Source organism: Girardinichthys multiradiatus, chromosome 4 (genome assembly GCF_021462225.1).
Source record: "Girardinichthys multiradiatus isolate DD_20200921_A chromosome 4, DD_fGirMul_XY1, whole genome shotgun sequence".
Lineage (NCBI taxonomy): Eukaryota > Metazoa > Chordata > Actinopteri > Cyprinodontiformes > Goodeidae > Girardinichthys > Girardinichthys multiradiatus.
In genome coordinates this window covers 15,531,183-15,544,115 of record NC_061797.1, presented here as the reverse complement: position 1 = coordinate 15,544,115, position 12,933 = coordinate 15,531,183, and the positions used below count along the sequence as shown (strand labels likewise).

Below are 12,933 nucleotides of genomic sequence, written 5' to 3'. Positions count from 1 at the left end.
GTCCAGAACCATCCTAATTATACAGCAAGTTACAGCCAACTTCCATTAATAATGAAAACTGGTTAAAATACATCTTCCTAAAGAGGAACGTTTACATAGATTTTCTAGAATGAGTGAAATCAATCCTTGTTAAGTAACAGAGATGGGACCTGTAGTTACAATGAAATTCTGATCCTCTAATTTTTGTTGTCATTTGTTTGAGCCAAAGTTTAAACGTACGCACTAACAGAAATAAAAATTAGTTCCTCGGCTGTAATTAAGACATTAAAGCATATTCATTTGTTTCTTTTCCTACTGGAAATAATAATTCCAAACATTTTTGACATAAAAAAAAAATCAGAGACCGATAAAGCCACCCCTCTGTTCAGCAACAGTCACAAGCCTTTAATTCATGGAGTCAGTTTCTTGATTTATTGATGAGTAATGTTTATGTAGCAGCAACAACAGCCTACCAGACAAGAGGTTTACTGTTTTCATTATTCTTCTTCCATTCAGTCTCCTCTACCTAGTTGATTTTGTATTTATAACGTATTTGTCCATATTATTATGCGACGTAATAAAACTCCACCATCTCTAACTACGCAGCTTCAGTGATGTCTTCATCCATACATTTGACTTTGTTGTGTTTTTCTTAGTTTTTCATTAGTTCCCTTTATTCAACTGTCATTTTTTCAGGCCCAGGAAAACAGTAGCTTTTCATCAACTAAGAAGAAAACCAAGTTTGTCAGTCTGTACGCTAAGGAGGGTCAGGACAAGCTGGCCGTTTTACTCCCAGGTCGGAACGCCTGTGAGTGCCTCGGCCAAAAGCACGCACTCATCAACAACTGCATCAGCTGTGGGCGTATTGTGTGTGAGCAGGAAGGCTCTGGTCCCTGCCTCTTCTGTGGGAGCTTGGTGAGCAAATCTACTGTATCTCCGCTATTGTTTCCTAGCTTTTGGTTTTTTTTACTTCCCTTTATTTCTTTATTTCAGGTTTGCACTAAAGAGGAGCAGGAGATTCTACAGCGAGACTCCAACAAAAGTCAGAAACTCAGAAAGAAGCTTATGGGAGGTTAGAGTTAAAACTCCTCGAACTTAGTTCAAGACATATGAAGTTTCTAAGTTGTGTCACAGAGATTTCTTTTACTCTTGTTGCCAGATGTTGGAGAAAGAGAGCTTCTTCCACATCAGGAAGCCAAGATGAAAGCTGGGTTGGAGAAAGCAGTTCAGCACAAAGACAAACTGCTTGAATATGACAGGAACAGGTATCATAAAATACACTGCTTCTCAGCAATGGACAGGTTTACTGCAGGGTGTGGGGGTGTCAACAGTCAGACGGGACACCTGAATTACTGTAACTATATGGCACATGGTCATAACTTACCCCTTTAATTCACTGCCCCTTTCAACTCCAGCGTCAGGAGGACGCAGGTTCTGGATGATGAGTCTGATTACTTTGCTGCTGAATCCAATCAGTGGCTGTCCCCCAATGAGAGAGAGAAGCTGAGGAAAATGGAAGAAGATATGCGTGAACTTCGCCACGCCTCTCGCAAGGACCAGAAGATCACTCTGGATTTCGCTGGTAGACAAGTGATTGATGAGGGAAACAATCTGAATGAGTATTACAACAAGTAAGATCATTTCTCTGCACTTTCTTTTTAAATTATAGCATATTTATATTAGCTAAAAATCCCCCAAAAATTATTTAAACGTTTTACAATACATTTCTTTTGGTTAGGTTGGATGAGACTCTCAAGGCTATGAGCAGTGGGTCAACATCACAGTCTCCAGGATATTCTGAAAGTAAAGGTGGAAAACAGAACCTCAGAGAGCTGGTCAACCCAAACATTATGCAGTCTGCACCACAAGTAAGTAACTAACTAGGACAAGTAATGGGAATTATGGTTTAAGGATTTCTTTATCTGGGATGCATGGTGGTGCAGTTGGCAGCCCTGTTGCCTTACAGCAAGAAGGTCCTGGGTTCAACTCCTGGCCTGGGGTCTTTCTGCTTGGAGTTTGCATGTTCTCCCCCTGCATGCGTGGGTTCTCTTTGGTTCTCCAGCTTCCTCCCACAGTCCAAAAACATGACTGCTAGGTTAATTGGTCTCTCTAAATTGCCCTTAAATATGAATGAGTGTATGAATGGTTGTTTGTCCTGTATGTCTCTGTGTTGCCCTGTGATGGATTGGCGACCTGTCCAGGGTGTGTCCCACGTCTCGCGTGTGGACTACAGGAGATGGGCACCACCTCCCCATGACCCTGTACGGAGGGAGTGGGTATAGAAAATGGATGGATGGATTTCTTAATATTCAGGAAATTACTAGAAACAAACTTGGAGTGAATATGGTTTAAACATTGACCAGTTAGGGCAGCACAATATATTTTGATTACTGCGTGTGATATGCATATCACATAGAGCTGCTTAGGGTGCAATAAATGTTAACTAATTATTTAGTACAATGCATTCAGGCTCTCTATATCAGATATGTTTGGTGCCCTTTGTATGCTACTGCATAAAAATGTTTTAGAAGGTAAAAGGTTCTTAAGGTCATTTAGAAACTACAACTAAGTTGTTAAATGTTAAAACTGCAGATGCTGGCCAGGGGCAACTTTTTCATATAAAACTTTGTTGTTAAGATAACCCTAAAACAGAAAGACATTAAAACATAATTATTTGTTTATTTGTAGTAATCACAACGTTCATGTCTTCCTAATATTGTTTAGCGTAGTACCAGTCAGAGTTTTGTAGCTAAATTTATATCCGGTTTTAGGGATGCTTCAACCTGCTGATTCTTGATTTTAGGCTGTTTTGATTTCTCTTCAGCTGATTTCCACCGAAAGAACTCTGGGTGCCTTCAAAATTTGGTGTTTTGTTGGGAACCAATGCACAATCCACCCGATTTGGGAACCTAGCATGCTGCATCAACAGTATGTGCTTTCCATAATGAGGAAGGAAAGCATATGCCCCTTTTCCACTGGCTCGTTTTAGCTGGCGTGGCTCCGCTCCACTTGGTTTTGCTCTACTCGGTACGGTATCAGTTGTGTTTCCACTGATCTGCCAACGGCTGAAGCTATGGCGACTGAAGCCCCGCCTCCAGCCATGAGTGCAGAGCGCTGTGCTGCTATTAACGTTACTGTGTTAGATTGTCACATTAAAATAATCTGCACGAAATGATAAAAAATAAATAATAAACAAAAATATAAATAAACTAAATACTAATAAAGTTTGTAATAATATATATGCAAGAATGTCTTATTTATGTATTTATGTCTAAAATGATCCACTGGGATAATTTTCTGGACCACAGCCCAGCCAGAACTTATAAAATAAGGCTCAGTGTTTCTGATGTGAGGGGGTGGCTGCAGGAGAAGCAGAAAGGAGAGATGCTGCTGTCTGGATGGTGAAGCTCCAAAGTTTGCCTGAAGAAGTTACAATTTTGAGCTTTATGAGGAAGTTTTTGTCTTATCCATGGCAATAACGAGGACAAGGACTTAAAAGCGCAAAACCGCGGACTTTTGGCCTTCGAAGTTAGTTTTAGGATGGATATTGCATATTCGTGCTCCGCAGATTCAGTGGGCTCGTCCTCCTGTTTGGTCCGATGCAGGCAGTCTGATTACGGGCAGCTGCTCTCTGCCTGATCCCTCCTCCTGCAGACGCGGGTTCTCTGAAGGATCATCAATAAATGTCCAAACCAAACACGTTGTTTCATGGTGGTATTGTTTTGTGTGTTTTGGGGAAAATGTTTGTGCCTCTGAACAGCTGATTTTATGTTTGATCAGCTGATTTAGGATGTTATTAACTACAACGCTCTTGACTTTTATTAACTTTTCCCTGCACTGTCTCAACGAAAACCTTCTCATTTGTCCTCCTTCCACGGCCAATCAGTGAACAGCAGTCTGTTCACGTCACAACACTCAGCCTCGGTCGTACCTACTTAGGAGCAGGGACCAAAAAAATAGATACTGGTACAGAAAAAACTGTAATGGAAACGCTCACATGGCGAGCTGACTGGAGTTGAGTAGGGCCAAATTGAGCCAGTGGAAAAGGAGCAATAGTAGCAAGATGGTGGATTTTAATGACCTGCGTGCATTTTTTCTGTTTTTAGATGTTCCTTTTTAATGCTAAAAAAAAAGCATCCACACAATACAGTTAATACAGAAAAGGACAATATGTGAATATACTTGTTGTTTCTATTGTCTCCAGCTTTGACCCCCCCATGGTGACATTATGGTTCGTGCAGAAAAACCTAGTAGTTGAACCATAGAACCATAGTTCGGACCCTTGAACGTCTTTTTTTCAGTGGAAACACACAACACTGGTTCAAGATCCAGTTCGGGAACCGGACCGGTCTCTGAAACTCGTTGGTGCAAAAGAATATTAAGAACTATTATATAAGAAAATAAAAGAACTTCAATATTCTTGCCTTTTTTGGGATTTTATTGTTTTAAAGTAAAGATTTCAAAGAGACAAAATGGTGTTGACAATTTAAACTTGATTTGGCGTTTTTGTTGGCAATTAACGAGATTAGCACAGCTTGCATTACAGAATCAAAAGTGTCTGTGTGTACTCCCTAGATGATATAGATCAGTAACTCTGATATTTCCATATTTTGTAGATTCAATGTCAGACAGGTCGAAAGCTCAAGAAGATAAAACAGATTGACTTTGCTGTACTCCTTTTAGCCATCCTGTTATCAGATAAAATTCCTGCTCTCTCTCATAGCCTGAATAAACTGCAGACATGTCTCAACACGTCGTAGTTCCCTTTTAAATAGTTTCCGGATCTATGTGTTTCCTCTGTATTTCTTTTAAAACACCTCTGTGATACTGAAAATGGCCTGACTAAGCAGAAAATCAGCCACATTTCTGTGTATCTGACATGAATGATCCATTTTGTATCTATAAGAGTGATTTTTTATAAGAATGGGGTGACGGTGGCTCGGTGTGGGTTCGATTCCTGCTTCCTCCAGCCACATGTCGATGTGCCTCTGGGCACAGCACTTAACCTCAGATTGCCTACCGATCTGTGTATCGGTGTCTGTATGTGTGTGCGTTAGTGTGAATGTGGCTCTAGTGTAAAGCGCTTTGAGTGGTCAGTATGAATGGAAAGGCACTATATAAGTTCAGTCCATTTACCATTTTTTTCATAAACTTTTTTTTTGCCTTGCAATTCATTTACTTCCTAGTGGGTGGACATTGGAGGCAGGGAACAACAAAAGCAACCCATTGAGCAGAGGAAAAGTTTGACGAAGCAGAAAGGAGGAGAAGAGCGCTACAAGTTGCGGCTCCAAGACAAAGAGCTGCAGGAGATATCTGATGGAGGCTGGTGTCTCAGTATGCATCAGCCGTGGGCATCACTGCTGGTCAAAGGCATCAAGAGGTAAACAAGGACACAATATCTGATTAAAAACCTTTAAAATAAGGAAGGCCTTTTACTTAGTATGTATTAGATAAAAATAAATGCAAAAGATGCGTGATTTTGTACCTTGTGTGTGTGTTGTGTGCAGGGTAGAAGGACGGACCTGGTACACGTCACACAGAGGTCGTCTTTGGATAGCTGCAGCAGCCAAAAAGCCCACACCTCAGGAGATTGCTGAGGTGGAACAAATGTACCGCCACATCTACAAGAAAGGTGTGCCTAATTTATACCAGAAATGAAGCAATAATCACTGAGTTTGGAATAATTAGTAATATAATGTGTTTAAATCTTCTGCATCATTAAATACTACTGTCAGCAAATAATAATAATTAAATGTACAGGTATACATGAGAATAGATAATGTTGAAAAACTGCTGGACAGTATTGGAAGTATGTTCAATTCAAAACTATTTGGATAAAAGGTTGAAGTATATAAGTATTTTATTTTATACCTCAGTATTTTTCTATATTTCACAGGAAAATAAAAAAGAAATATGGGTGAATTATACACATATTTTATATCTAACAAACTGAAAATAAGTTAATTTTGCCCTTTGTTCTCATATTATCACAAGTTCTAACATCGTTGCAAAACAGTGATTCTTCTTTTTTTTTATTTTGTAAAGATTTTAGTTGTAATTTCAGTTTGAAAATGTTCAAAAAATGTACTGTAACAGTTGCACTACTGTTAGCTATTGTAAATGGATTAGATTGAACTGACTTAATGTATTTGAATGTGTAATAACTCATTTGTTTCTTTTAGAGAGTGCTGCAGGATTTCTGTTTTAAGATGGCTCAGAAAAATTGAAATTTTTCAGCTCCACCTTAGAGCTTCCATATTATGAATTATGGTTTGATCAGTCCACAACAGAAATAGGCTGAAACTGGTATGGAACATTAGTTTTTGACATGTTCATAATTGCTTTTCCTGCTATCCTTATCTCTGCAGAGCCAAAGTTTCCCATAGACTATCCCACTGGATGCCTTCTGGGTTGTGTAAACGTGACCGAGTGCCTGTCTCAGGACCAGTTTACACAACAGGTTGGTGAATTATATTTCCTGATTATATTCATATTGGAAAGTACAACAATACCTGAAAACTATTTTATGATCAAATTTTTGAATTTAGAATACCAGTCAAGGCTTAGGGCTTTTTTGCAATTCAAAAAGCCCTAAGCCTTGACTGGTAGAATCAAGTGGATCATTTTTGTTATATGTCTCATCATATTTGGTATTTACCCACCAGACTGGAAAATGGTGTCTTTCAAAGCTCACACACAAGCTTCAGAAAGGATAGGTGATTTGACTTGGGATAATAATAATAATAATAATAGCAATAATAATAATAATAAAATGATCTTATTCTTTGAAACCGCAATACTGTTTAAAAGACAGCTGCAGTGTCATTGTTTACCAGCAGAGGTCAGAGCACCCCTGATCATTGGTCATTACTACCCACATCATATTGTCCCCCACTAGAGGAAGAGTGCGCCACAGAAACGCAACGCAAGCTTCTTCACTGCCCCTCCATTAACCTGACATTTATACACTCGGTACTTCCACTTTTTGTTTGGAAAATTGAAGGGAATTAAAGTAGATGCGATTGATTTTCTCTGTGGATGTGTTGTAATTCTACTCTTTGCAACCTTATCACAGCTGCCTTCAAGTGCTTACAAACTGTTAACTCGAGCTTTTATATCTATTCAGTTCTATTTAATGATTGCATGCTTGTGAAGTTTAAGTAAGTGAAGTTCAATAACATTATCTGTCTAACAAGCTGGTTGCAGATTTCTCTCCCTTTTGCTATAAGTTTATCACATTTAAACTAGGTTAAACTATCAGCTTCATCTGAGCTTATTTGCCTCTGGCTCTGGAAAAAAACGTTTTTTTTTTTAAGTTAACTTGTCTCCTTTTACCTCCTACTTTATGCATTATTACCATACTGTATGTTGATTATTTACTTAAATAGATCTTCAAATAATTACATCATTTAATGAAATGTGCTTATTTAAAAGTAGTCTCATTTTAAATTGTAATTAGTCTTTTAAAGTTATCCCTGATCCTTTTACTATATAAATAATTAATATTGACTTTAATAGCTACAGTACTAATGATACTAGTGATGTTTAAATTTGAATGTAGACGTTTTTTAGAGGTATTGCATTATATTCATGCTCTTACAGTGCAGTGCAGCCCTTCTGTGTTTCTGTCCACAGTTGTGGGAGCTGGGAGGCTGCTGATGTATTTCAGAGATTGTTTCACAGCATAAGGAAACTGATTTTTAATAGAAAAAAAAAACAAAGCTTCCTACCATCTGTTTGGCATATAAAGGGCACAACTTTAGGTTTTAATTTTTATTTTTGGCATTTTTTTTGTCTTGAACTGAAAATCTTTTAAGGGAATATGATATACAGTCCCACCTAATCTGTCAGATAGCGAGGACTTTTCTCAGCCCTCTTCAGGACACCCCACAGATTTTTAATTGTAATCAAGTCCACTTTGGTTTCATAAGATTAAAACACATTCTCTAACACTTTTAGGAGACTTCGGATGTGTTTTTCTTTGTCAAATATATCAAGGCTTGTATGTTTTACTTGGTATAAAAAGCCTCCTGTGTCGCCACCCTACACTACAGCAGAGACATTTAAAGAAGTTTTTGTTGCATGTACTACACAGCTAGTATTTGTCATGTGCTGTAACCCTCTTGGTAGCCTCCTTGACTTGTTTTCTTCTTGTTTTGCATCAATTTTAAAGGGAACTCCAGTTTTTGGTAATACTGTTGGACCATATCTTCTCATTTAATGATACTTGTCCTCACTGTGTTCCATGGTAGATCTAATGCCTTGGAAATTGTTTTGCACTATTCCCTGACTGGTTCTGTTTCACGATGATATCCTGCTAATGCTTTGAAAGCTCTCTGCAAACTGTGGCTTTAGCTAAAGGATGAAACTAAGAACATGTTATTAAAAGCCGCACAATGTTGTGTATTGTTTTTATATGCACTATATATATATAGACCCTCAAAAAATATATTACCTTTCAATATAGTGTTAATATTGTGGCATTTATTTATTGTGACAATGATATCTTAATTTATTAGATTAAAAAAGTAATGCATACCCTGTTTATGCTGGGATGTCCGTTACCAAAATGTTGTGTAATAATTGACTTATATTGTTTTTGACTTTTACACAGAACTCTAGAAGTGGCATGATTATTTTTCAGATTATTAATCAGTTAGTTTCATTGTCTGTATTCTATTCTTTGCCTCTAATAAAATGAGATATTGTAATAATAGTAGAAAAAATGCAAAAGCAATGACATTTAGTTTTTTAAGTCTACCTAAGTTAAAGAATTAGATGCAGTTCATTTTAATTACACAGCTAATAGTGTTTTTTTGTGAAGGTCCTGTATACTGGCACATTTTGAGGAGTTTACCTTAAATAGTGGAGGCATGTTTGACAAATATGCTCCAATCTTGCAGAGCTATCAGCTTTCTCACAGCTGTTTACACACACTTGTTTACTTTATTAGACTGGAGCAGATCAGACATGGAAATTGTCTCTTGTTGCAAAACAGACTCAAGGGGAAAAAAGCAGCAGTGCTTTGCTTTAAGGGATGTTCTACTTGAGTTTTCGTGCGTCTTTAAGACCCACTTTCACACGTGTCTTTCTGCGTGCAGCCAGTTGTCTTCTTTCTGAAAAGGTTTCAGAATGTGTGCTGCTACACGGTAAGATTCTGGCTGCTGGGACCTGTAAATTTAAGGGCTTTTCCCTTTTGTGCTCTGTCCTCATTCTCTCCTCCACCACTCATTCCACCCTGGGCTGTAAAATCATGTTTGCAGGCTGTGTGACTGCCCTTTCATCCTGTGAAAGGGTGTGTGTGCATGTGTGTGTACGTGTCCACTTGCACCAAGCAGCCATAAATAACAACCCCCCCACCCTCCCACCAGAAAAAAAGAGAGAAAGCAAGGCAGATGTAGAAAATTGTGAGTCAACCAGAGAAAAATCACTCCACCAAACGCCTAATCAATGTGTTAAGCTGTAGGTTAGCACATATTTCAGTCAACTTGGTAGAAAAAGTAACATCTATTATCCATTTAGCCTTTTAATCTTGCTTCCCTTCGAGTAACAAGGAGGCACGTTGTGTTGGTGCATAGTAGCACATAGCTGCGCTGCTGGGCAGGACGAGTGGGTGAGGTGTTGGATTTACTGTCCTGCGCTGGCAGCTGTGGGTGGTTGTAAGAGGTGCGGTGAAGGACAAACAGCCATTATTCTTCAGGCTTTTCTAAATCTGTCCCAAGTGATGTCTGAAATATATTCAGAGAAAGTGGAATGTAGGTAGATCAGGAGGGCATGAGTGACGCAGTAAGAATTCATTAAAAAAAATGCTGAAAATGTTATCACCACCTAAATGTCATCCATGTGCCATAGCAGTCATTCCCCTGTTGGGGCGCTGCTGCACAAATTAACACTGCAGCCATGATAGCATATTGACAGACTGTATAGAAAACAAACCTACGGCAGAGCAGGGATTTGATTCGCTTGACTTGGACCAAAATTTTCCCTCAATAGAAACTGACTGCTGTATTGATCCATCCTCCAGATAATCTCACACTCACTCCAAACTCCCCATCCCCCATTACTACTGAAAATTTGCGAGCCATTATGATCTGTGCTCCATCTCTCCTCTCTCATTGCTCAGTGCTCACTCAGCAATGGGTGGAGATGCAGGACTGACGGAGGGCTGGGGGTGATGGTGGTAACTGGTTAGATAGCATATTTACACACGTGGACAAAAGTGTTGGTACCCCTCGGTAAATGAAACAAAAACCCACAATGGTCGTAGAAATAACTTGAATCTGACAAAGGTAATAATGAATAAAAATTCTATGAAAATGAACAAATGAAAGTCAGACATTGCTTTTCAAACATGCTTCAACAGAATTATTTAAAAAAAATAAACTCATGAAACTGGCCTGGATAAAAATGATGGTACCCTTAACTTAATATTTTGTTGCACAACCTTTTGAGGCAATAACTGCAATCAAACGATTCCTATAACTGTCAATGAGACTTCTGCACCTCTCAGCAGGTATTCTGGCCCACTCCTCATGAGCAAACTGCTCCAGTTGTCTCACGTTTGAAAGGTGCCTTTTCCAGACAGCTTGTTTCAGCTCCTTCCAAAGATGCTCAATAGGATTTAGATCAGAGCTCATAGAAGGCAACTTCAGAATAGTCCAATGTTTTTCTCTTAGCCATTCTTGGGTGTTTTTAACTGTGTGTTTTGGGTCATTATCCTGTTGCAAGACCCATGACCTGCGACTGAGACCAAGCTTTCTGACACTGGGCAGCACATTTTTCTCTAGAATCCCTTGATAGTCTTGAGATTTCATTATACCTGCACAGATTCAAGACACCCTGTACCAGATGCAGCAAAGCAGCCCCAGAACATAACAGAGTCTCCTCCATGTTTCACAGTAGGGACAGTGTTATTTTCTTCATATGCTTCATTTTTCCTTTAGAAGTTTTTCTGGGCTCTTTTGTTACGGTTCCTATTATCCGTCTCTTTGTTTTGTCATCAATTTTCCTCCTGCGGCTACGTCCAGAGAGGTTGGCTACAGTCCCATGGATCTTAAATTTCTGAATTATATCTGCAACTGTAGTCACAGGAACATGAAGCTGCTTAGAGATGGTCTTATAACCTTTACCTTTAACATGCTTGTCTATAATTTACTTTCTAATCTCCTGAGACAACTCTTTCCTTTGCTTCCTCTGGTCCATGTTGAGTGTGGTACCATGTCACCAAACAGCACAGTGACTACCTGTAGCCCTATATATAGGCCCACTGACTGATTACAAGAATGTAGACACCTGTGATGCTAATTAATGGACACACCTTGATTTAATGTGTCCCTTTGGTCACATTATTTTCAGGGGTACCATCATTTTTGCCCAGGCCTGTTTCATGAGTTTATTTTTTTAAATAATTCTGTTGAAGCATGTTTGAAAAGCAATGTCTGACTTTCATTTGTTCATTTTCATATAATTTTTATTCATTATTACCTTTGTCAGATTCAAGTTATTTCTGTGACCCTTGTGGGTTTTTCTTTCATTAACCGAGGGGTACCCACAATTTTGTCCACGTGTGTAAATGTTGCAAAGGTATTCATTCCCCATGTTTTTTCACATTTTGTCTCTTTGAAATGTGAAATTTTAATTTATTTTACTTGGATTTCATGTGATAGACTGACACAAAGAAGTGCATAATTGGGAAGTGGAAGAAAATGTTGAGATTTTTTTCAGATTAAGAATCTGAAAAGTGTGGCATACATTTGTGGTAAGCCCCCCCTGTGTTAGTAGTTTGTAGAACCACCGCACGAAAATAAAGAAAACTCTGTGAATGAGAAGGTGTGTCCACACTTTTGGTCTGTACTGTACGTGTGGACTCTGCTTACTAATTTGGTAACTTCCAAAGACAGTTGTGCTGGCTTTCATTTAAAGGTAACAGAGTAAAGGGGGTTGAAGATATTATTTTAAATATTTTGGCTTTTCTTAATTCAAATCCTAATAAAATAAATTGAAGTTTCTGGAACTAGTTTGTGGAAATGTGGAAAAGTTTAAGTGTTATGAATAACTTTACAAGGCTCTGGTGAGGCACATAATATGTTAAAAATAAGATGGCAGTTGTTGGGAAAGGATAATTTGACGTGGTTTAGCCTCTGCCATTCAGACAAATGATGTAAAAAAAAAAAATTTTATTTGTCAATTTTGGTCTGCACATATCAAACACATCCATACTTTTTGTGGCTTCACATCTGCAGGAGAGGCAATTCAACCCATACAGAGTTTGAGTTGGACCATCAGCTCCCTTCTGCAGTGAACAAATTGTATCGGATTGATCCGCAATCTCAGTAAAAGTCTGATTTCTAGCTTTGTTTCAGAGATCACATCAGCAGCCGCAGGGGTATATATCAAGAGGAAGTTGGGACAGGCATACCATATGTAAAGTTGGGATTGTTCTGTGTTTGTGTTAATTAAAGTGGGCCTTTTTTTAACTATCCAAAGATCCTCATTATGACATGTTCAAGCCGTATTGCATCATTCACAGATGTTGTATAAGCTCATAAACATATTTTATCAAACACAGGTATCGCATGTGTCTGACATAACACAGCCCCCCTCCCGAGAGGATGTGTGAGATACACACATTTCTGAGACATGACTTGTTCAGATTGGTTTACATCAATGGGTTTCAGCTGGTGTTGACTCACATTTGATGTTTCTTCTTTGACCTCTAAAACACCCACTGATTAAACCAAGTCAGTTTTACAGAGTTAAAACAACAACAACAAAAAAAGAAATTCAACAAGAAAGATTCTTTAATGTCATTTAAAGGAAAAGCAGATGTTGGAAAAATCTTGAATAAAGACTCAATTCCAAAGTCCTGCTGTTTGAAATTCACTGTCACTCATCGCTAACTGGGACCAGTTAATAACCCTTTTAAGATATAAAATGCTTTCTAATAATTTGATT

At 38.5% G+C, this 12,933-nt stretch overlaps 1 protein-coding gene across 3 annotated transcripts in view; it reads left to right on the top strand.

The window, feature by feature from the left end:
* trip4 (thyroid hormone receptor interactor 4) overlaps positions 1-12,933 on the top strand; it is a 141,505-nt gene that overhangs the window by 1,914 nt on the left and 126,658 nt on the right. For all 3 annotated transcript variants that reach the window (XM_047362352.1, XM_047362354.1, XM_047362353.1), the window contains exons 4-11: positions 676-894; positions 973-1,051; positions 1,139-1,244; positions 1,395-1,610; positions 1,718-1,847; positions 5,166-5,359; positions 5,487-5,611; positions 6,348-6,439. In XM_047362352.1, coding sequence (XP_047218308.1) covers positions 676-894; positions 973-1,051; positions 1,139-1,244; positions 1,395-1,610; positions 1,718-1,847; positions 5,166-5,359; positions 5,487-5,611; positions 6,348-6,439 — 1,161 coding nt within the window. The remainder of the gene's footprint in view (positions 1-675; positions 895-972; positions 1,052-1,138; positions 1,245-1,394; positions 1,611-1,717; positions 1,848-5,165; positions 5,360-5,486; positions 5,612-6,347; positions 6,440-12,933) is intronic.